The following is a 26,082-nucleotide window of genomic DNA, read 5'->3' on the forward strand; positions in this document are numbered from 1 at the left end:
TTTTCCCATGCTTTTATACACTCACTTTCTTGTTTGTTTGTCCCGGTTGGATTTTTGTAACTAGCTGGCTAGCAGGCTGAAATTTTCAGGTTGGCTTCAAACCCGATAACAATGCAATTAACTATTTAAAACATGGCTATACCGATTTCGATAAAATTTAATAAGTCATGTAATAAAGTAAGTCAAGGATTATTTTTTCTTTAAGGGACTTTTTAATTCAATTCGAAGACAAGATCTACCACTCTCCAGTCTGTCAAGGGTTTCCAACTTCTCATTATCTCTTAATCCATTCTTATTATTTTCAACCGGCATACAACATACAACATGTAAGTTGTGGTCGGTTCTGCAACCTTAACAGTTATAGATGATGTATAGCAACCATCCCTCTGTCATTATGAATTGTACAAATCCAATGAAGTTTTTTTTTAGTCTCCCGCATTCCTGATCCTCACGCATCTTCTCCTCTTAGATCAAAATGTATATCTGAATTGTCAAGTCATATTTGAGAAACCACTACTTCTAATAGAAGTAAATAATTCTCTTCAAAATAATTGTAATTGATGTTCAAAATTTTAGGGCATATTTGATTTGATAGGACGACCATTTTTTTTTTTATTGGTTTCTTTGGAAAATTTTGTTCATTACAAGCAAAGGGATTTTTGAGATATGATGAAGAATTCAGTTACACGTTGAATTGACAATTAAAAGAGCATCGTAATAATATAATTCAAAGGACGCTAGTGAATACAGTTTAGGTATTTAGACAAGTTTATTGTTGTTTTGTATAAAGTAAGATTTTTTATTGTGATATTTTTAGTGAAACTTTTGTAAATAATATTTTTATAATAAAGTGATGATTTTTAAGTGAGCTCTTTTTTTTTTTTTAATATATATTGTGTTGTCAATTTTGTAAATAGTTATTAGTTTTCTTAACCATAACCATATCCGCTGTACTTAGTTGTGTATTTCACAAGTTGTTGCTCTCGGCTTCGCCTGCCATGATGTCAGTTTTAACTGCAAAGACATGACCCTTCTTCAACGCAATCGGGAAAAAATTACCAATTGCAAATGTATAATAATTGTGAGATTAACCTGCAGTAGTTCTTCTTCGTGATTGCTCGTATATTTTAGGCATTCAAACTACTTCTAGCAATACAATAAAACCTCATTAAAACAAATCCGAAAAATTCTAAAAATAAAAAAGAAAAACTTATAATTTGTCATTTTCCCGAGAGCGAATTCGTGAAATGTAATTTGTTGTGTTGAGTAGTTAGAGAATATTATTATGTGTGTATTTATTGTTATTGTAGAGTAGTGAGTTTTGATTAAATAAAAATGTGGAATTGGAATCAGCGCACTGCCAGTCAGGGCAGCCGGACTAGCAGCCGCGGGGCCAGCTTGGCCAGCCACGGCAGCCATGCCAGCATGGGCAGCACGCGCGGCAGCCAGCCCAGGGAGCTGGAGTTCCAGTTCTTTATACGGCAGACTGAGGTAGGCAGGTGACAGTATGTAACCCAGGTGACTAGCAAAAAACAGTAAAGTGGTCAGTGAAGGCATGGTAAATAGGACTTTAAGTGTTCCTAGGTAGAGAAGGATTTTGTATAAAACAAAATCTTGCTGTAATATCGTAAGTATTAATTTCAAATGAAAACAGATTTCTTTGTAAAAATCAAGCGAGATTCATCGTAAAGATTTATTCGGAAAGTGTATTCTAAGGGCTGATCACTGCACGTTGTCCTTTCGAAAGTGCTACTTAGTACTTAGTAGCCTAATTTGAATTAATGATTTAAAATTTTGATTTAGGAAAGACACGGATATCCGTATCCGTATGATGTAGGTAGGTGAAAACGCCCAACCTATTGTGTTCAATATGTCGCGGGTTCGAATCTCGTGTAGGGCCAGTTTAGATGGTGCGGAAGGTTTCACAAGAATTCTAGACACACTCAAAAATACACCGGATAAACAGGAAAAGTATTTGCGCTCACTGGGTAGAACATGGTAACCTCAATCACTCGGCTATACGTGCAGTCAAGGATAGCCGATTGTTTAAGGTCACGCCAAACGTCAATTTGTCAGAGGGTATCATGGACCTTGCTCTCCAGACGCTGTACCCTGCTTGGTGGACGCGCGAGGGCGTGGTGAGCTGGTACCGCGACCTGCCGGACGACACGCCCTGGAACTGCTATATCTGCGGCATCGTGCTGTTCGCCGTCATCTGGCAGGTCACTGCCCTCGAGAGCATCTACCTGGACATCATCGACATCGTCTACAACCTCTCCTATGCCGTCCACATCTTCGCCATCGGATACAAAATCGTCTCGGATCTGGAGAACACTGATATCACTTTTTGGACTGTCAGTTAGTTACTTACATGACTCCTTAGCTTAGCTCCAAATACCTTCAGTATGTAAGAGAGATTAGTAGGCATCATCATCAGCCTAGGCTTTTCAACGATGTTGGGGTCGGCTTCCAGTCTAACAGGATGCGGGTAAGGTATCAGTGATAACGAACGATTGCCACCACATATGACCACCTCAACCCAGTTACCTGAGCATTGTTATTCCTCCAATATTTGGATTGAAAAGTTACTAATATTTTTCTTTTTCATTTCTTTAGTCTTGTTTCCATTTTCATGTTGAAAACTTACTTATACTACTTGCACCAACCAAAAAAATATATTTATACCTACTGTTAGAATGGAGTTGTATGAAAATATCGCGATTTGGCACATCCAATTTTAGACAGTCAAAGCATTAGTGCCCAAGAATGGTATTCTCACAAACAGTTGCAAGCTACCTATCTTTACTATCCATATCGCCTCAAAAATATTTGCTGGCTTAATAAAGGTAAGGTTAACCTTTCTGTTTTTCAGTATCATTCCTTGTTGATCTTGGCTCGTTTGCGCATTATGGCCAAGCCAGTAGACCTAACTTCAAGCTGGCGTGCTACTACCTGCGGCTGCATAGGCCTTATCGATACCTCGGTTAGTTTCAAAATAATTTTTTCTCTTAAACGTTAAGAGAATTTCAAGATAGTTAAGACTAGAAAATAACAAAGAAGCTTGCTTCTCTTGAGCGGTGGATTTTCTTGCTGTTTCTTTTCTATCGAAAAGTCGTTTTGAGGAGTTCGAAAATTCTTGGAAGTGGTTTATTTCAAATAAAATCAATATGATGACTATCACTAATGATTATATATTGTTTACCTTATTTTCAGGATCGCTAAACGACTACAACTTGAAGGGCAGTATATTAGGGACCACTCTGAAGTTCGTCTACATATTCCTGATCGTAAGAATAACGTGGGCGTGGATTTGGATGCACGTGCACATTGTACGTAAGACTTTAGCTTGAGAACTTGTGACTTTTATTGTTTAATAACAATAGTATAGTAGCTCTATTTGTGGAGATAAAACTAATTCGGGCTATTAGTATTATTATGTTAGATGAGTTTCCTTTCCAAACGGTGGCACCTGCCTATGAAAAAATGGTAATGAAAATAATTGGTAGGTGGTCAACACCTCGAAAATGGGCTCCCCATTTTACCGCCACGATAGGCAGCAGGGGGCAACACCCTGAAATAGCCTAGGGGTGTAGAGAGGTACACAGATTTCATCATCGCGGGTCACAGCCAGTCAGTCAGGGCAAGATAGGCTGGGAGTCCCAATTGCCTGGGGCATTCAGGATCCGTTGTGTCGCTACTCACAAACGTAATAATATATTTTATTGTCTAGTTAACGAGCAAGCTATTTCCCTGGGAAGCGGAGCATGGTCTGGAGGTTATCGAGCCGAGAGGCCCGCAGGAGAGCACTGCGAGGCAGTTCCTCAGCGCGGTGTATATCATCAACAAGATGTTCATACCTATAGGGTAAGTAAATATAATATATCTTCATACAACGTGGCGCTACATTGACGACATTAATTTGGAGGTTAGATATGTGAGCGAATAAACGCGCTAGTTATTTAAATTTATGTAAAAAACTACTTACTTCAGAGTTTTCAGAATAGAATTTTCTAAAAAGCTATTTTACTGGAATATTCTTGTTTCAACTGCCTCTTTAAGACTCCTTCAGTTGTGGAAACAAAACGGCACACAAAACAATGTCTATCACGTTGGATCAATTTTTTTATGACTTTCGGGTACATAACTGCTTTCTTTGACAGCCCGCCAGTGTTTCCCGATAATGACGTGGAGAGGGTAGTGTGCCTGCTCATCATGATATCCGGCTGCCTTTTGGTGACGGGCGCGGCGGTGGCCTCGCTGTCGCTCATCATCAGCCTGTACATGCGCCCCGAGGAGACCTTCCGCGCGAGGTACCGCCTCATCATAAAGGAAATGGTGCGTTTGTTAGACCAATAATTTTTGTAGAAGTTTTAATTTTAGAAGGATTTTTTTGCATTCTTAGCGACTGTTTCACAATCACTATTAGCCGCTATCTGGCAGATAAATTTAAAATTTTGCGATGCGGTTGCGAAACAGTGCCTAAGTATTGTACCCTAGGGTTGTTATGAGTTGTTTTCGGTAAGGAGCTGCGGTAACAATTGGACTCCCATGGTGGACACCCCAAAGCTGTCCGGCACGCCCCTTCGCCTATACCTAGGCGGAAAATGGGGATTGTTGATGAGTTGATGTAAAGCCTCGAATCAAAAAAAAAAATAACACTGTAGCTTTAAAATAATTAGTTAATCTTTGTGTTACATTTAAACGTTCTTACATGGTCAAGTATTTGTCCGATTATCACAGAAAGATACCCAAGTACCACAAGCCCTCCGTGACAAGGTTGAGACGTTCTACAAGATGTACTGGCACAAGCAGCGCGCGGTCTCCGAGACGCAGCTACTGCCCACCTTCCCACCGACGCTACCCGCCACCGTCTATGCTGATATATACTTTGAGGCTACACAAAAGGTATAAATTGTGCAATCAGATAAGGTTGTATAAAATCACCTATATCTGTCTAGAGACGTCGTTCTTAGTTGGTTTGGCGTGGTAATCTCAACTTGAGTGTCTCTTAACAACTTGTGTTTCGGACGGAGTGTATGTCTTAACATCTCGCTTCCATACCAACTGTCCTGGTTTGGAATTCGTAGTACAGGCATTGTTATTAGCAGCGGGATTGTCCCAAAGGGTTGCTGTGGCCCCTTACACGAAGGGCAAAGGAAACAACATGGGTGGGTTTTAGTCAGTAAAACTCTGACACTCTCTTTCGTTCTACAAAGCGGAAATTTTTTTGATGATTTCCCTTCCAAAAAAAGTACTGTATAAAAAGAAAACAAATCAGATTTATTTAACTTTGGATTATTAATTATATTTAGGCTCGAATCCTGCGAGAGCTGTCGTACCAGCTGCTGTCGGAGATCGCGAAGAGTATGGAGACCATACACTATATCCCCGGAGACGCGATCATCAAGCGAGGGTCGAAGAAATCCCATATTATCTACATAACTTATGGAGACGTCGAAGTGAGTTCAGCTATTTAATTGAAAGACGACTGTTAATTTGATTAATTTGTATCTACGAATATGTGATAAAATATTAGTATCGGTACTGATTTGATAAATTATTTAATTTCTTAATGGTTAATCCTTCACTGGATAAGAATATATTAAATTTCAAAGCTGTTTTTGTCCTCGTAATTGGTAAACCTGGTATAATCAAGTACCATAAAACGGGGTTCATAGAAACTTGTGGGGTGAATAGAGTTCTATTTTGTCTATCCTGCTATATGAGTTCAATATTACATAAAACCATAGATTGCTTAATTCAAAGAAATATTTTGAAACCATTTCAAATAATGTTCCTATCTTCCCTTCCCTTACCCTTATATCCTACCACGCCAATCCTGTGTCACCGCATTTGCCTGGTGGTGTAGATGCTGACGGCGGAGGACGACAACACAGCGATCCTCCGGCTGACGCGCGGCACAGTGCTGACCCCGTGCGGCGGCGCCATCCCGCTGGCGCTGAGCCTCTCGCACCTGGCAGTGCGCGCCGCCACCTTCTGCACGGCGCACGTCCTCTCCGCCGTCGACCTCTGGAAGATCGTCTACAAGTTCTCCGTCACACAAGACCATGCTGGACCCATATTAGCTGCCTTTACTGTCAGTATACTGTACCTACTTGTTTATTTTCATTTTTATGTGTAAAATTATTTAATTGATTTATCAAGTAATCTTTTAAAAGATATCGCAGCCATTTTAGTGTCCTGTACCCAAAGAGTAAAAGCAGAATCCTATTGCTGACGCACCGCATTTGATAGGTCGCCACATTTTGTCTTAAAATGTTTTATTTCACCCTATTTTTGTCGGGTTTCGACTTGCACATGACCGGTTTTCACAAAACTTACTATGTGAGATCAAATGCCTGTTATCAGATGTACGCCATCTCTACTATCGTTGCATTATTTCTTACAAATAAGACGCTCATTAGTTTTGAATCACCAGTATTTTTTCTAGGATCACATCGAGAGAGTAAAGAGACATTACGGTATGAAGCTGCCTGACGAAGCTACGTTAGTATTGAAATTTAAATGGACTCTAAAAAGAATCAGTTTATTAGCCAGTTTTATTTTTAGCCAGTATACATATAACATACCTTAAAGTTTCCATCCCATCGCCATCTATTCAATTAAGACTGGTGAGTGAACTTTTGTTACCTCATAATAGAAACATGATTAAGCAGTCATAGTCATAGTACTAACATTTGTAAAAGCATTTCTGTTGCAGCCATAAGAGCAGCATTTTGCACTTCAACCGTAACTTGATGGCTCTGAAGGAGATGAAGAACGAGCACGGCGAGCCGCTGCTGGCCAGCTCCGACGTGTTCCTCGAGATCGCCGGCTGCTACCTCATGAGGAACGTGAGTCACACTTTATTCTGCATCTATTTTGCTATTTCTGTGTTTTTTTACGACTCCCGCATTAAGGAATTTAATCCTTGTGTCACGGGGGGTTTCTCAAACATTCAAGGCACATGCAAAAAGACACCTATACTCAGGAAAAGCATTTTGGAAGAGCAAAACTAGGGTCATTTATCAATACATTTCAGAAGTGCCTAACCGAGGAATACTTGAAATAATATCATTTTGATTTTCACAACAATCTTGGTAGTTTCAAAATTCTCTTATTCTTTGGTAATTTATTACAAATTTTACAAAACATAATTCACTAAGTACTTTCGTACGCAGCGCCCGGACATGACTCTGACGGATCAGTCTGATGAGATCTGCTTGCGGCCGACCTTCCCCTGCATCCTGCAGCCGACATCGTCGCTCCTGTTTGCCTGGCACATCTTGGTCGCTACGCTTATTCTCGCCATAACTTTTGTAAGTTCTGATACGACGATAACTTAAGTAGACTATCATCATCATGATATTAGCCAATCACCGTCGGCTGTTTTACCTAGATCACCCCCAAAGAGCTTGCACCAATCCGGTCTGGGCCACAAACATTTACTAATAAGCCCAAAAGTGTAACAAATCTTTTTCTTGAATGGAATTTTCGGGAATCCAAGATCCAGATGCAGTTGAGTTTGCGACATCAGTCGGTAATATAATAGTTTTGACATGCCTTTGTGCAATCTACAGACGCACCCCTACTACCTGGTGTATAAGAAGACCGTGCCGCTCGAGTTCAGGTTCTTCGACTACTTGATGACCGGCGTCTACGTAATAGACCATATCGTGCACCTGTCCACCGGAGCCAACGTAGAGGAAGGTAAGCCAGAGGTCGCAATTGTAGTTTGTTAAGGAGTGTTCCGAAGACTTTGATTTTAAAGTTCTAATAGTAAGTTGCCTTTCTCAAGCCAAGGTGTCTTGTAAAACCGATAGTATTTAGGTTAGTTTTCAATTTAGGATACTGACATAAACCGAAAATTAAAGTTCTGACCACTATTACTATTAATACTATTGGGTACTCTGGCTCATAACAATAGAAAAGTATTTGATGGAATCAGCTAAAAAGTGTTGAGTATTCGGTTTAATATTATAACGGTGAGCCAAAGTGGTGGACGTTTTACTTGTGAGACAAAAATATTTGCTCACCGTTTAAAACAATTGCCTAATATTCTTTTTTATTTAGTAATTGCTAGAATAAGACATACAGAATATATGTGTTTCTCCAGGGGTTCCGATAAACTTCGCGCAGACGTCCTCGCAGCAGATGCGCAGTCACTGGTTCGTGCTGGACGTGGTGGCCACGGTGCCGATGTTCGAGTTCATCGGTGATGGACACTTTGCAGGCATCAATAAGATCCTCAGGCTGCCCAAGGTGAATTTATATTTAATCTAAAGGACTGTGACAGGGTTTGGAATAGTTTGAATCAAGGGTTGTCCTGAATGAAGACGAAGTGCATCCCAATCCTATCTTATAATAAAACCGGACCAAATTCTATCAAGTTTTTAGTTATGAGTTAACTAACGAAATGTGAAGTTTAAAAGAAATTATTAGATCATTTATTTTAATAAATTGTAATATATTTATGTTCAGAATTCGATCAGCTAATACATTTAAAAACGGTTTAATTCTCACATCCAGAATGTTTCTTGATAATGTGATTACGTACTAGCAAGATATCTACAGCATGACCTAATATTTAATTTTTCCCATTTTACAGTTCTTCAAAGTCCTTAAGGATCTGGAGGAGATGTGTATGTACCGCGGCAACATCCTCCGCTTCTTGTCCTACACGATGCTGCTGCTCGTCGCTTGTTACCTGATCGCGGCCATGCAGCAAGGGTTCATGTGCTTCCAGTAAGTATCGCGATTCGCACGTATTTAATACTGGTAAAAGTGTTGTATTACTACATCCCTTCCCCTTGGCAACCTTGTTTCAACCTCATGTGATTAATGGATAGCCTCTAGAGGGTTTTCATGTTTTAGTTCTCATTAATCTGCTGTTTAAATCATTTTTTAGGTCTGGCTACTGCTTGGTGACAAACCTGACCCACCCGCCATTCTGGGAGATGAAACCTTTGGACGAGGAGACTGTGGAGGCCAGGCTTATCTTTGGCCTGTATTGGGCCATCTCCATGATAAACTTCACGAGTAAATGCTTCTATGTTGATTATTTTATGCAACATATTAAAACTGTGGACAAGAACTCCAGTTTTCAGTTGAAGCTTATCAGTTTTCGTTACGCACGCATCATCTGTGTTAACTCCAACAAGGAGCTAATATCTAAAGATGATATGAGTACACATCCACACTACATATAGAACCTGCATTTGACATTTCAAATCTCTTTCTTTAAACATGGACTTTTACACAAATTTCAAACCCTCGTTAAAATATGGTTGGATTAGTCTACTTTCTGTTCAGTCCACAGAGAGACTTGGGGTAAGGAGAACTGGTCGAACGTGATCTACACTCTGGTCATCCTGGAGGTGTGCATCGTGCTCCGCATCTTCATGGAGGCTGTCTACTCAGCCACCATCATGGTGACCACGGCACTCGGGTGAGATGTATTGAGAATAGCAAATAAGACATTTACGTTTTTTTTTACTTTACACAGCGCCATCTAGTCTCAAACTAAGCAAACCTTATATTATGAGTACTAGATTACTGATAAACATACTTATCTATTTCTAAATGCTAAGACACAGAACAAATGATCGTGCTCATCACACAAACATTTGTTCTGGGTCGTAATCGAACCCACCATCGAACGACCTCCGGTATAACTGTCAGGGCACAAAAGGCCAGTCAAACCATTGCCTGGAATCTAGCCTTAATATTCTTTTGGTGTAACTTGGAATATTCGGGATTAAGTAAGCAGGTTACACATGTAAATAGTGACATAAGATACTTATGAGTTGATCTCGTACAGGGAGAACTACGGGGCTAAGATAGCAACAGTCAAAAGTTTTCTGATCCGCAACGACATTGATCCCACGTTAAGAAAGAGGTTCATTACCTACCTAGAGCTCTGCTGGTATACTGATAAGGTAAAAAGTGCTGTAACAATATTTGTGATTAATTTGTCATACTTTTTGATTAAGTACCACCAAGTAGTTTCCTCCAAACGCAAGAAAAAAAACATTTAAAACGCTCCAGCCGTTGACGACTTCTATGATACACGTTCAGTAGAGTTATATATCAAAACAAGCTGTACCAGGAAACGTACAAGTACAAGTATAAGTACGAATGAAAAAAGTAAATTCACAAAATTTCATAAGAATCGGTGGAGCCGTTTTAGAGCAGTTCAATTACGTACACTGCGACACGAGAATTATATATATTAGATACCTATAAATAAAAAAATCGTGGATTAAGAAATGGTAAAAACTCTTTTGCTAAAAACCATTACATACGTACTACTAAGTTTGTTCTGAGGACCGACGCTTGGTATGAATCAGAGTTGTGACTTAGGTAATATGGTGTCCAGGCCTTCAAGATTACTCACAAGCATCGCTCGACTATATTCTACGACCTGCCGCCGCACGTCTTCCAAGACATCGTTGGCAGAAACCGCAGCAAGTACATACTCTGTATACCATTCATGAAGGTACACTCCTATATAAATAATAAACCGCAATAGAAAGGCAGGCGTCACAGTTTTCTGGAAAATCTTGGCAAACTTGGTACAATAGCCTATCTTTACACACGTAGTATGCAATAATTCTTCATGTACTTTGGATTCTTCATATTGATGTTCTCCAATAAAATGAAGGTGAATAGCCCATTTTAGATGACCCAAAAATCGAAGTGACCGCAAAACTGTGTTTCTTTTCATAAATACTTTTCAGAGGCATGGTGCAGACATATTTATTTGTACTTTTGCAGTTACTTAAGAAGGAGGAACTCAGAATGATCTCGTCGAGACTGAAGCTGTTCTACACATCTCCCAATGAGATACTCCTGAACACAGGTGAACTCACCAACGAGATGTACATTATCAAGCGCGGGTTCTGTGAGGTTAGTACTTCATACAGCTTGTAACATACACACTAGCTGACCCACATAAAGATAAAGATAAAAGATCATTTATTTGTAAAAAAAACATGAGTTTGCAGTGCAAACAGGTTTGCAAGCGTTGTGTTGACGAATATTTTTTTTTCTAGTTGTATGTATTTTTAATGCCACATTTAAAAAAAATAAAAACAAACGATTACGTCCAAAAAATAAAATATTTTTTAACCCTTATCACTTAGGGGTATGAAAATTAGATGTTAGTCGATTCTCAGACCTACTGAATACGCATATAAAATTTGGTAAAAATCGGTTAAGCCGTTTCGGAGGAGTACGGACTAACATCGTGACACGGGAATTTTATATATTAGAAGATAATACACATAAATAGCCAAAAGGCCAGTCCAAAGAAATACTCTGCATTGGTTTATACATTTATACTCGGATTTTAAAATTGTCCGGACTTTAAAAGAGACTGATCCTGAGTTAGTTTAGATATTTCTTCTCATGGCAGGCAGATAGGAAATGTCGACTCCAGCTTTCTCTAAAAAGACATGTAAAAGTGATGATTTATCCTATTTGCAAAATAAATTATTTCATTTCATTTTAGCCACTCTTTTATTTGACAGTTTAGGTCAACGTTTACAACTACAGCTTCTTACGGAGAGCTGATATTGATAAATATTTTTCTTTTGTAGATTCTTGATCCCGTGTCGAAGACTCGCGTCGGGACGTTATCGACGAAAACTCACTTCGGAGCTCTCGTGTGTTTGTTACGTGAGTATAGTTAAAAGATAGCTTTTTGATTTGTTGCTGTTCGGTTTTAAGCATGTTTATATGTAGCAGCCTATTCCCTACTGCTGGACACAGGCCTCTACTGATTGATTTATGTGTATTTTATACATGATTTTTTTTCTTACCATTGACGTAACATGATACTCTGTACATTCACTCTTTATTTTATGTTTATACAAATAATAAATTCTAGTCCTGTAGAGCTCGGATCTAGAAAGTGTATGTGGTGTATTTGAGACATATTTTTTCATTGGTTATCCTTTGACAGTTATTAAGGTGCTATTCTAACAACCGCCTTCACTATGGGCTGCTGTGCTATAAATGTTTAATAATTTAAATTGAGTAATACTTGTTTCTATAAATCAGGTCTACCAGCCTATAATACGATTCGCGCTATCACCCACGTGCAAATTTATTGCATCCCGAGGAAATTTCTCGCTAAAGCACTGGAAACTCCCCAGATCAAAACTGCGCTTGACATCCTTAAAAAATCTCCGGTAAGCATTATTTTCCTGATGATATACTATAAAAAATTACCAAAGTTTTTTCGCAAATATAAAATGACATGAAAAGCTGTTAAGTGATACGATGTTATGCACTGTCAAAAGGATTCTTCTTATATCATCTTATGCTTCAGGAGTACAAGCGGCTGCAAGAGAACAAGATGAGTGCATTTGTGAAGTACGAGCCGCCACCGCCGACGCCCAACACGATGCACTTCCGGTTACCAAGGAAACACGAACCAGACACGGAGTTCTTGCAACCATTCAACCGACTTGGCTTTCTGTCAATCTTACGGTGAGATATTAAAACGACTGAGATATTGAGCAATGTCGTGCTGGTGGCCAAATACTGCTCATACTTGACTTAGAGATTTATAGATGGTGATGATAGTATGTTTACTTTATTCTTCAACACATTTTGGGTATCATTATACACGTGAATATAAAAAATCTGTGAATGTAATGCGTCATTCGTGGCTGTTTGACGTTGGTTTTGTTGAATTATGAATTACAGCGGGTGTCAGATAGTCTTTTAATGTCAAAAGTGAGACAGTAACACAGAGGAGTAGAAGTTAATATTTTCTATAATTTTTTTTCTTACAATGAAAATGAAAACACATATTTTTCAAGAACGTGGTATTACTATTATTTCTTTATAAAGAGGACATGTTTTATTATGTATAGAAATAGATATCCTCGGATCTTGTGACACGTATGGCCTACAATCCTACCAATGTTCGAAGCGAAGCCGTTGCTGTATCTCTCAAATACACAAGTGCTCTCTTACTGAGACGCTGTTTGTTTGTCCCCAGCTATATCTTCCCTCGGTTCACGATCCGGCCCGACGGCCGCTACCTGATCCGCTACGAGTGGTTCCGCGTGTCGTGCGCGCTCTGCACCGCCATGCTGTTCCCCCACTACACCTACCTCGTGGTGCAGTGGCCAAATCTCTTTTATGCTTGTTGGTTCCTCGATTTGTCGGCGTGGTATGATATGTAAGTGTCTCCTAATTTTTATATTTAGCGGTTAGCAGTTTATTATTTATGTGATCGATGTGATCGAGAGAACAGAGTCTTATTTAAAAAAAGTCATGAAATCCCTTTTTATTTCTTGTTATGGCGGGGGAATCTTCATGGACACCCACTCCCTCGGGGGAGGAAATGGGTAGTGTCAGACTTACTGACTAAACCTGAACCGCCGTGCTACGTAATCCGCGGTTTTGTGTCGGTGTATTGCAATGCGTTTCAATTCTACATACACCGTCATGAAATCCCTACTCAGTCCATTTTCTTTGTCATATTGAGATTTAAGTTAGGGATGTGGGAAACCTTACAAGCGAATCACATATCGCTTTGACTACCTTAAGGACTTCTGTTTTAGAAGTTTTAGACGTCTAGGCTATGATAGAAGATAAAAGTTGTACTTTTAGGTTTAAATTAACATAAATTAATGTGTCTATTAGTTTCCAACGCATGCTGGTGGGCTATTACAACGACGATGGGATCCTGGTGTACCATCCCGCAAGTACAGCAGCATACTATATGAAAGGCGCCTTTCTTATGGACTTGTTCGGATGCATCTGGCTTGAAAACCTGGAGGCGGCTCGAATGAATAGCGTCGGTAAGCCGAATGCGCTAATTTAATTTCCAACGAGAAAGAGGAACGAGTTACTTAAGGAAATTAACAAAGCCTACAGGCGATATTACATGTCTGGCATCTTACATAATATCTATTAGATATGGAAATAAGCGCCACCTTGTTGACGTGGTAAATTTTATTCTATTCAACATTTGTTTTCCTTGAAATCACTCCTCACTTATTTTATAGCCCAAAGATCATCCTAAATTAAAATGATTTGCGGATACACGCAGACTAAGACTTACCACTGCCTTTTTTCGTGTTGACTAGATAACCGAATCCATGTGACTCCAACAAAGCAGTTTCTGATGCTGAACCGGCTGATCCAACTCTACCGAATGCCCAGTGCCATGGCGGTGCTTGAGGACTACATAGAGAGGAGGGATGTTCTTTTGGTGTCAGTATTATCATCACCAACACCAACAGCAGTTTTATGGCTACGAAAACAGAGCTTGGTTATAGTCAAGACTTTTATACCATTACTACCGGTACCCCTGTATATAAGGCCCTTTTTTTGTGTCGCGAGGTTTCACAAACATTCATTTTCAAATCACATGCACATTGACACTTAGACTCAGAAAATGTATTCGTGGAACGCACAAATGCTTGCTTGTCCTACGCGGGGATCGAACCCGGGACATGACGCGCACAGTGGGTTTGGCTTGGTGATCTCAACTTCTCGGCTATCCGTGCAGTCAAATATTTGTTTACCCTTTATGCACAACATGTACAGAGGCGGACCTAATGCCTTATCCATTCTAGGTCTTTTGCAGTAGTCTAATCCTGGCCATGTCATCTGGTGGTGTTTCAGATTCAAGGCCATGCCTATATTCATGACCATGATCAATATCTTGACTTCGCTCATGATATTCTACTCTGTCAACATTTACTACACGAAGAGCCCAGATGGAGATATCGAGTGGTTCATCGAGCCCATCAATGACCAAGGCGGATCCTGGCTCAATTTGTTTTCATCAGCATGTAAGCGATTTATTACTATGTAGATCTCTTTAGCTAGTAACAAATCTTTCAGAACATTATAATGAGTGACACTCCAACGCTTCCAACGAATTTATAGAGCCATAAAAACATGCCGCAATGAAAATTAACTCTCGTTATTGGATTTTTGGTAATGGAGTTGTCTATTTAATAAAGGGCTTTAAGTACATCTTTTATAAAAAAAGCTGGGTCACAACGTTAGTTACTATTGTTACCATACTCCTCCGAAAGAGATTGACTGATTTTTACCACATTTATATTTACATTCACTAGGTTTGAAAATCGCTTACTCTCTCTATATTACACACCGCTAAATAATAAGGGTTGTTCATCCCTTACATTATTTGCCGAGTCAGGCTGTTTTGTAAAATTGTCGTGTCACAATGTTAGTAACCATACTCTACAGTGATATCTTCATAATTTATAGTGTTCCCTCGTTTTTATACACTCGCTTTTCCTGTTTGTTTGTCATTCCGGTTGGGTTTTTGCAACTCAATTATGGGGCATGAGCTAGCAGGCTGAAATTTTCAGGGTAACTTCAAACCCGATGACAATGCAATTTACAACTATAAAAACGGCTGGACTGAGACGTTTTTGCAATGGATTGTCATTTAAAATCGTGGGTTTTTAGATGTTTTATGTTTTTTGTTACAAACACGCTAACATCAGATAATTAACACATTCTTGCCTTATTGTCTAAAAAATAAGCTTATAATTGTTTATTACTGCAACCAGTCCGCTACAACTTGACGGAGTCGCCATGGAACCTGCACCTGGCGGCGTACTTCTGGGTCGTGTACGAGTCCAGCACCACCGGCTACGGCTTGTTCAACCCCAGCAACAGCAACCTCATGGAGATACTCTTTGTTGGGATGTGCTGCTGTAAGATCCTCACAACTTTTTGCCCAACTTGGTAGAAGAGGTTTTGTAAGCTGAGCATTACTTAGCTCAAAGGAATAAATCGAACATGAGAAAGAGTTCAAAGAGTTCTCAATCATAGCTTCTAAGTTTTTTTGATCGACCTGTACCACCACATATTTAACACGTTTTTTAACTCACGCGGGTTTCTTAGTTTGGAATTATTATTTTTCGGTAGATTTTAATGTTTTACACATTCCCTTTAGGTACGATGTTCGTCACATACTTTTCGGTGCGCATCATCAGTATAAGGGCGAACGTGAACAAGTCTCTGGCCGGGTTCCAGCAGCACATGAGGGATATCAACATTTATCTGGCGAAGGAAAAACTTGACCCGGAATTACAAAAGTAAACTTACATCTCCTTGTCATCTACACATTGTATCATAGTATTGTAGTCATGAATGTAAATTCTGTCTTTAATGAAACGTTTCATAAAATCTTGCATTTCCTATGGTTCTCAAGGATTACCAGTATCAATATTCCCTATTTTCGTTTCTCCTTTCGATGCCAGGTGCATCTGGTCTTTTAGCCAAAACAGCGCTAAGCGTCAAGTATGGCCAGTGATGGAGCTAAACTTCTGCACCCACAATAGAACGTCCACATTGACACTGATCGAGCTTTTCTCTTTCATATCAGGGAAGTAAAGCGTTACTACGAGTACAACTGGGAGAAGATGGGTGGCATCGACTACAAGAGAGTTCTGAAGATGTGTGACCAGATCACTCTCAGAACTGACGCCATCTTGCATATCTATGGACCTACTTTTACTAAGGTAGATCTTGTTTCAAGAATATTTTGAGACAGCACTCTGATGACATAGGAGGCATAGTTAGAAGTTGTCATTGAAATGCTCATTAGGTATTGTGTTCTAATTCTGCTGGTTCTTTTAATACCTTCATAGTATTTATCTTTGAATGTTGACCTAATGGCTAGGCTACAGCTGTACAAGTTGATCGTTCGCAGGTTGAGTTATACTTAATGTGGTCGGTCCGTGGATGAGTTTTCATCTATAACGAGTCCCTCTGTGTATATAAGACAGTCTTTTCGGCAAAGTCTGATAATCATTACTCGGGGTAAGTAACCAAGTAACTGATTTGGGGATCTAAAAGAGGCAGCAGCTCCTAGCTAAACACTAATACTTACCAGCAGACTATAAGTCAATACCAACATAGTTGGGAAAAGGATAGGATGCGGATTATTCGCTTATCTTTTAATATTCTGTTCACTCGCAGTGCCCTCTACTGAAAACGTCGGACATCTCACTTTTACGTATTATCGGTCGCTCTGTGCGCAGCGTGTATTTCCTTCGAGATATGAAGGTAATGGAGCACGATGACATTGTGAGGGACATGTACTTTGTGGACTACGGCGGCGCCGAGCTCAGGATCTCCACCGGCGAAATGAGCACCATCTACAAGCTGCCCAGAGGGAGGTATGCAGCATCACATTACTAGACTTAAGGACTTCAAAAACAAAAAGCGCAATTCACACTAAAACTTTCACAATCAATCTTATGCAAGGGCCTCCTTTTAAGTATATGGAATACGTAGGAAAGCCCAAAGTTAACCTTTATTTAACTATGTTTAATTCGATGTAGATATACACCCAAATTACTCCCTTTTGATAACGTCAATAATTGATTGTTTTACATTTAACATGATCATGACACATGATAGAGTCGAATAAATTAAGCTCTTGTCAGGAAATGGCAAATGATGTAACGGAAAATGTGCTAATTATTAAAACTTTCGTATAAAACGACATGCTTTTAAATGTTTTGAGTTGCTGGTCTGATTACGCTGTGAGTTAATGAATGATAAATAAATATTTCACAACTTCCACACAGCGCCAACTAATCTCAAACTAAGTAAAGCTTGTGTTATGAGAACTAGAATAAAGTTAGTTAAGTAATTATTATACCTTTGTTTTAGCGTTTTCGGTAACTTAGAGGGTACAGCAGGTCAGAGATCTCCGTATCACGTGATAGCTACCAGTCGCGTCCATCTGATGATCATCAAGGCTGAAGTTTTTGCCAACATCATGAAGGACTTCCCGACCGTGAAAGAACTTATGGATAAGTACAGAGGGCCGGAGAAGAAGGTAAGGTTTGCAAAGATACCGCTCCTGTCAGTTCATACGGCACGTTTACAAAACTCACCTAGTCCCGTCAAATTACAAATTCAAGTTTATAATAATTTACATTGGACTGAAACTTGGTACAAATTTTAAAAATACTTTTACAAATAAAGCATGAAAAACATCAATCGATGTCTTCGGTTCTGAGTCTGGAAGAAAATGGAAAGGTCTACACGCGATGGTTGTTATATTTATATGATTATCTTTATGCACAACTTTTAAACTACGATTAAAGGCATTATGAATCTACTTTGGTACGCGGTAATAAATTACAGACGCTTAGTATTACCCAACCGGACTCCTTAATCATGAGCTGACGCGTGAACTAAGTCCGGTTGTGTTCGAAACTAGTCGGGCAATCCCGATAAATACGCTTGATTAAACTATTTTAAAGAAATAATTAAGTATTTGGTGAAGGTGACTAGTAATTACCTGATCCCTGGTTTCCACAGATGTATATCCTGGGCAGCGAGGTCCAGCCGAAGTTGCGCCGCAACGTGACGACGACGGTATCGACGCACACCAAGACTAGTCTTGTGAAATACATTTACTTCGAGGAAGGCATGGTGCAGATCTACCTGATCGCCGTCAGCTTGGGATGCATCTATCTCGACCTCTATAACGCAGGGTTTCAGGTTGCTATGAATTGTAATCCAGCCTCTTTAGCGTAGAGATATTTTAGTATTTTTAACGTTGGTAAACGCTTTATTGTATGCAGAAGTCAGGTCACTTGGTTAGAAAGGATGGGAATCGCTCGTAGTAAGTGTATTTGTTATTTTTTCTGGTGTGATAAAATTTTGCTGGCAAATAAGCTCAAGTATAAAGATACAAGTTTTTCGGCTTGAAATTGTGGTACAGATCCTGGTAGGTACAGGTAAATTTAGATTTGGCAAAACCCGACAAACGATTAAACGAATTAAAGATGATTACTTGTCTGTACCAATCTTTATAAGCAAGTACCAAAAAACGAAACGTGGATGTTTCTCTTTCGTCTGTACGGAACCTTTCGTGAATAGGGGAGTAAAATGCCTGCCAGAGATATTTTTGCGACACAGCTCTGTTCTTCAAGGACATGATAAAAAAAAATTCATACAATCAACAATGGGATAAGATCTCCCGGGCCTGCTACATAAGTCCATAGATTTCGTTGCTAGTGGCCGTTTGAAAATGCTTCGGTTTAGTAAATTGGTCACTATTTCTCTTTAGACAGGTTTCAGTACCGTTGCCCAATTCCTGGAACCGGGCTGAACCGTGCAGTGAGGTGCAATTACAAAGACTAGCAGACTTTGCAATCTATTTGAAATGTTATCCAAATAAACATTATGTTACATTATAATTAACTTATTTAATGTGTTATATTTACAGAATAACAGTCTGTGGATGATAATTACACTTTACTCCTTGGACTTTTGTTTCTTCCTGAAGATATGCATGCAACATTCTCTGCCCCTGTTGGTCACCAATAAAAGCTACAAAAGGATTATGAAACCCTTACGAAAAATGTAAGTTTTTACTGTGTAATACTTTAAAACTTGAGAGAATGTTAATAATATATCCTGCAGAGCTAGTTTCTATAAACTATGATAATTTCTGACTAGTTGCTAAGAAGCAGTTGGTTTAGCAAATTAACGCTATAAAAAAGTATATTAATTGGAAGATGTGGTTCGATCGCAGATATTTCAGACGAGAATTCAGATACGACCTGGTTTCCATATTGCCCATAGAGCTGTTTAGCTTCGCCACCAATCCGCGGGATCAGTGGTTCTGGTTCGCCTGGCTTCGTCTCAACAGGGCCTTTAGAATTGTAAGTAAACGGAAGTTATAAAATCGCCTAATTACATTGATTTTTACGTTGTTCATTTATGTACTTTCAATTGCTCCTTTGTCTATTATCAAATCTTGAAAGAGAAATACACTGTGTTTTGCAAGGCAGTTCCTTATTATGATGGCATAAGCTGATCTGATACTGACCTGGAAGATGGTCATCTCATTTGTGGAATGCTAAAAAGTTAAAACTAATAAGAAGTGATTATTTAATTACGCTTACTTTTGGGAATTTAGATACTATCAATTTGAAACTTTTGACCATGAGCCTCCCACAAATTGCGTCACAACACCCGTTCCTCCACATTCCGCAACAAACCGCGATTACCTTCAAATATCAGCCTATTCACATCTCTATCAATTTCCAGACCACTGTGCATAAGTGTTTGAAGAAGCACAGCGAGAGTATCACAGTGAACTTGACTATGACGACCATGGCGACTGTCGGGATCTGGTTTTTCCTCTTCGTCCACACCACAACCTGCTTATGGTTTTTCATTGGCTCGTACGAGGATCAAAAAGCGCCAAACTCCTCGTGGATGCATAGCAGTATGATAAAACTATTTAGTTCAATTTGTTTATTTATAGTCCACGTAAAAGAAAACACGCCATGTTCACTACCTCACGGGTGGCGCCGAAAAGTGTTGATATTATGAGTAACACACTTACTTACCATTTATATTTCTTTTCCACACATTGGATTAACATGGATAATGGAAAATTTTTGTGGAATACGATCCCCAATATTCATGCCTGCTTTTTAGCGGGGTGCGAATTAATGTAACTAGCAACAGTGATTAATTCCCTTAGATGATATCGCTGGTTGCTTACAGGTCCCGGTAAGGCTAAGTACGGCGGCTCGTCTTTCCTTTGCCACAACTTGTACATATGTTCTCTGTACTTCATCATCACGACTTTCACCCAAAATGGGGTTGGAGACATCATGCCACAGAATCCGACAGAGGTGAGATTGTTTGTTTGTAAGTCTATTTATCAGCTGCGAACGTCAAGAACTTAATTTTTATAGAGTCTATCGTGAGAATAAATAAATATTAAATGATGCATCGGATTACTAACGCGTATTTATAGAGACTTTCGACTCGCGACCCCGCCACGTCAACTCATGATTACGGACTCCAGTTGGGACACTAGTTACATCATTTAATAGTGAGGTACTTAATGAAAGGAACAAATTTTGTTTTGATTAATTTAATCATTTTATATTTACACAAGTATTGAAAGAATAGATGATGTACGAGGGTACTGCTATAGAAATCAAGCAGATCCGCAATAGGTTAAATCTACTATACAAAAATAAGTCGGGTTTTCCTTCAGAACGCACGAACCTATTTCCACGGTTTTGCATTCGTTGGAAAGGTCTCGGGCTCCGTGAGGTTTATAGCAAAGAAAATTTTCAACAGAAAAGCGGGAAAACCATCTTTTCGCGAAACGGAGTTCGCCGAGTTTGCTAGTGGTTGATACTTATTGAATTTGTATATTTCATATGACCAACCAAAATATTATGTTGGAATTTGGCGAGCTTTCAAACTATAACTAACAATATTCCACGCATCGTTACATCATACGGAAAATAAAAATGTATACAATTAGTTACGGTTTACCCAAATCAATTAAAATAATTATAGCACTCGTAAGATGTGGGTAAACTCTTAGAATAACAAATACTCGGCATGAACGTTTGAACAATATCGTTGTACACGTTTATGGCTCATTCCTGCCAATTTTATAGGATGCTTGTGTTGTTTTTTGTCATAAAATATCTTTCGTTTATCGTTTGTTCTCCTTAACACACGACATTTTTAAATAAGCCAAAATGTGGAGTCTATTTATCTTTCTTCAAAATTTCCCAGACGAATTTTATCCAAGTTCCATTTCTAAAATTATAGTCGTTGACGTCAATTAGCATCGTTAAAATGTGTTATATTCAATGGAAATGACATTCCGTTCCGAAAAGTCACGTGACTTAGACTTATTACCTCCATACATTTGGGCATTGTTTTTTTAATGTTAAAAACATTTAAAGGATCCTCGTCAATAACCCACCACGAAATTTCTCATTAAACGAAGCTAAAAACTCCCTTTAAGTCATCAATATTTCCTATATCAGTTTTCCCTACTCGAGTATATTAGCCGACATTCGGTTGTTTTTCCCACCTATACTCCCCCCCCCCCCCGACACTTAACGGCTCAAACAATTTTTCCAAACATTATCTAAAAACACTCGCACATAATTCAACCTAAATACAAATCAAACTAAATTAAAATCCCTCAATCTGTTTGGGAGCTATGATGCCACAGTCAAACAGATAGGGACGTCAAACTTAACATCCTATTTATGCGTCGAGGGTTAATAAGTCTTACCCAACCATCAGTAGTAAGTACTGAATATAACTGTTACAGGTGGTGTTTGTATCGCTCCTGATGATCCTCGCGACGATGGTGTTCATGGTGTACGTGGGCGAGTTCTCCAACATCATCCAGTACCAGTCCTACCGGTCCTTCAGCTTCTACAGCAAGTACCTCGAGTTACAGGTTATCTGCCCTTTAACTCTTGAACTAAACTACAGTAGAGTATTTGACTAAACAAAATCTAATTAGTTTGTCAGGTAGCTAAGTAAAATTAGATGCGTTATTTTTATATTTTATTAATTCAATTAAAAACGATGTCGACGAAGACAATATTTTGTCGCTATGTCATATATTACTATTTTCAATCATTGTAAAACTTGTTGTAAGTACAAAGTCCACAGTTTTCTAGTAAACAAGCAAAAAACGGGAGTTGTTCTTTGTTTTGGCAGGATTTCATGCACAACAATCGGGTTTCGAAGAATCTCGTGTACATAGTTAATAAGTACACGTTGCACCTGTGGCGGGAGACGCGCGGGATGCAGGAGCCGCACTTCCTGAAGAGCGCGCCACTGTCCCTCCGCCTGAGGATCATGTCGGCCGCCTACCTGCACCACATCACCAGGGTACGCGGTATAACATCCCCTTCGGGTAATGGGCGGGGGTTCAATTGTGACACTTTTAAAAAGAAACCTGTTTGTTTTGTTTTTGAAGTTATCAGGCTACATTGTCGACTAAGAGTTAACAGCAGGGCAGTAGACAATGTTAAAGGATATATATATAATAGGATAGAGTATTCTTTTCTGCACAACACATGAATACAGGTGAAATGTCCTTCCTTATGATAAATATAATCGGGAACGTTTGTTGCAGCATCATATATTTGAAGAATGCGAGGCAGCTTTCCTCCGGCAGCTGGTTGGCTGCATTCAGCTGTTCACTTACAACGAAGGTTACTTTGGTTTCTTGTATTTCGTCCTTAATGAGATCAACGTTTAAGACCAAATTTCGTTTAGCCTACAAGATAACCATTTCCCGTCGATTTGTGTTTGTATAAGTAGATGTGATTTGTGTAAGTAGATTTTATTTAATGACGCCTAAAAGTTATAAGTAACCCGACAAATAAAAATATTTATTGTTTTAGGTATGTACGTTGTAAAGGAAAGTGAGATTACTAATTCGATGTACGTGATACATACTGGCAAAGTAAAGGAAACCTGTGAGGATATGGACATCAGCGCCAGGGTCTACCCTGCTGGCTCTTACTTTGGCATTGTTAGTAAAGGATGCTACTAAAACGATCTCTTCGTCTTCAAGCCCTGAAATGTTTTATAATAAAATGTAATTTTAGTTGCAGGGTTTGTTACGCAACACTCCGTACACGCATTCATACCAAACTATGTGTAAGTCTCAGGTGCTGACACTTAATCTCGACGATTGGGAATATTTATTAAAACATTTTCCAGATAGCAAAAACGCTATACACAAACATATGAGACAAGTCGGAGACAAGGACATGGATCAAAGCAATTGGCCTGGCGGCGCCCCAGGACCCGACGAGCCTCCCGATTATGAGCTGATATCTGACGTTGTTACCGATTACCCTGGTGTTGGTGGCCCATACCCAACGCCGAGGCGACGCTCCTCAGATGACGAAGCACCACCTTTACCTTCTTCCCTTCGACGAACTTCTCAATTTGCCTGGCCTACTGATAGTAGGAACGACGAAGAGCGAGGGAGTGTCGGTGCGGTGGGTGGGCGCCCTCGAATGAGTACACTTAGCACAGTGAGCACAGGAATGGATGGCCGAGGAGTAGAACATGCTACCGCAGAAGATCACCATAAACTTACATTCTTCCAAAAAATTGCTATGACAGCCAAAAAGTTAATGGGTAGGGAATCTGACCCTGAATTAAGTGGAATCTCTGGTGAGGGTAAGGATGAGCTTTTACTAGAAGAAGACGAAGAAGCAACCGAAGCTCTGCTAGCTCAGGTCGAGGCAGAAAAACGTAAATCTACTGAAAAGAAGAAAAAAAGAAGAAAGAGCATGTTTCATGCTATGGAGGATGAGGATACAGAAAAACATATGTTGACCTTAGACATTGACGATCAAAATGATGATGAAGAAAAATCTGATAGCCCATTCACGATGCGCCCGCTTCGCATTCGGGATGATGAAGAGGACGAGGAAACTCGAGAAGTTCTAAATTTAGGTCGCCTGAGAAAGCCAAAGGCTAGAAAAGAATCTGAGGTGGATGAAGAAGCCAGCTCGGCTGAGGTTACACGGCCTTCAACTAGCCGTGTGAACAAAGACGGATCGTTTAGTAGAACTCCAATAATCTTTGATCCCACTGCACTATCAGCATCTTCACCGTCTGCACCTTCACCTACTGCACCTCGAGACTCAAAGCCATTTACTAAGCCAAAATTGGTATTCCCTGGTGGCAGAACTTCAACAGATGAAGGAGACTCTGATGTCGCAGAAGATGACAATGAACCTTCAGGTGGAGGCCCAAGTCAAAAAGGCCCAAGACGAAAGAGTCGGGACGAAGACGAGCTTATGAGTGATACTGAACAAGATGTGGAAACTGGAACCAACCAAGATCTCGATGAACCTGACTTACTTGCTGGTGGATTTATAAAACCGGCAACTGATATTCCCGATTTTCCTGAATCTGAAACTCCCACACCTACTCATTCTGCCCCTCTAAGACTTTCGACTTCTGAATCACAGCCAATACTACCTCGAACTAGTCCTGCTTCGCTTAAAGATGATAAAAATAAAAAGAAGACGTTAGACGAAGAAGATGAAAAGGAGATGGCATCAATTATGATTCCTCATCGAGACGCGGACGATGATGATGACGAACCAACGATCTCACGTACAAAGGCGGTGTCATCGTTACTACTCTTGGAATCCGCAACAGAACTGACGACTCCTTCCACAAGTACACCTTTTACTACTTCCGGTACTTCGGATTCCCGCAGCACAAAGACCTTCGACACTACTGATCAGAGTCAATATGACGCGGATTTCGGACCAGCCGAATCAGAATCGGGTCTTGCTGATAAGTCGGGGGTAAGTACCGCTTCATCATATCGAGAGGAAGGAACATCAATTTCAAATCTTAACCGACGGTTCGTGCACGTGCGGTACGATGAGCACGAGGATGCACAAAACGCGCCGCCAGTTACAGACGATGAGGATGCTCGGGGGCTAGGCAAGCAGGACGCGCACCTCAGCATGTTCACGATGGACAGCGACGAGCGCTCCGTGGCGGACAAGAGCGTGAGCGATAAGACCGACGACGAAGATGACGACCCTCACGCAGGCCCCTCTAAGAAGAAGAAAAAACCCAGCAGGGATAAATAAATAGATAAATAACAATGTCTAGCCGCCGTTCACTCGCCTCTGACTGAAGAATAATTTTACATTCACGTTTATTATTGACCCGCATATTGGTGAGACCTGCTTATTGCTTATTTCCTGACTACGAGTTCTGGTTAAAATAAAAGATAGAAATGTGTAGTGCCTCGCTGCCTCGCTATTCCGGTAATTTACTGGCGCTGACAACCTGAATGGCAAAGAATATTTCATAGTCGTATTTTTTATTTTTCTATGGTCTTTAACTTGTCACTTTTATCATTAATTATGATTAAACTTATCGAATTATTGAATGGCGCTGTTTTATATTATGAACTAGTCTCCACTTTCTAAGACGCTGATAAGCTAACTAGAAAATGTAAAAATCTTTAATTTAGAAATGTTTATTTAACCTGTGTTTACATCTAATAGGTTTAAAAAGGTGGTTCAAAGTACATTACATTATTCTCTTCTTATTTGTATTGCTTTGAAGCGTACAAATACATGCAAATTTAATGGTCCATTATTAAATTATGAACCTCGTCACTGTTTTTATGATCAGCGTTTGAGGGATGCGTCCTGTCCACGAGATTGTCAAGTCTATCCTAGTGTAACCCGCCACCGCCCAGTCTTT

The 26,082-nt window shown here is 39.7% G+C and overlaps 1 protein-coding gene across 1 annotated transcript; it reads left to right on the forward strand.

Annotated features, from left to right (window-relative positions):
• Nucleotides 1–1,247: 1,247 nt before the first annotated feature.
• On the forward strand, nt 1,248–25,762 carry LOC113501370. The gene is made up of 42 exons (XM_026882503.1): nt 1,248–1,491; nt 2,103–2,358; nt 2,873–2,983; nt 3,214–3,329; nt 3,731–3,864; nt 4,161–4,335; nt 4,741–4,905; nt 5,313–5,459; nt 5,870–6,097; nt 6,452–6,507; nt 6,722–6,854; nt 7,182–7,319; nt 7,581–7,710; nt 8,117–8,262; nt 8,609–8,745; nt 8,909–9,039; nt 9,313–9,448; nt 9,821–9,938; nt 10,379–10,498; nt 10,777–10,908; nt 11,601–11,679; nt 12,064–12,194; nt 12,335–12,495; nt 13,013–13,195; nt 13,663–13,820; nt 14,109–14,235; nt 14,650–14,819; nt 15,573–15,719; nt 15,962–16,103; nt 16,394–16,529; nt 16,990–17,189; nt 17,689–17,857; nt 18,346–18,528; nt 19,259–19,395; nt 19,568–19,697; nt 20,086–20,266; nt 20,551–20,681; nt 22,139–22,270; nt 22,537–22,710; nt 22,958–23,036; nt 23,229–23,359; nt 23,436–25,762. The coding sequence occupies exons 1-42, from the start codon at nt 1,336–1,338 to the stop codon at nt 25,455–25,457; spliced, it is 7,968 nt and encodes a 2,655-aa protein (XP_026738304.1). The 5' UTR covers nt 1,248–1,335; the 3' UTR covers nt 25,458–25,762.
• The last annotated feature ends 320 nt before the right edge of the window (nt 25,763–26,082 follow it).

This window comes from Trichoplusia ni, chromosome 15 (genome assembly GCF_003590095.1).
Source record: "Trichoplusia ni isolate ovarian cell line Hi5 chromosome 15, tn1, whole genome shotgun sequence".
Taxonomy (NCBI): Eukaryota; Metazoa; Arthropoda; class Insecta; order Lepidoptera; family Noctuidae; genus Trichoplusia; species Trichoplusia ni.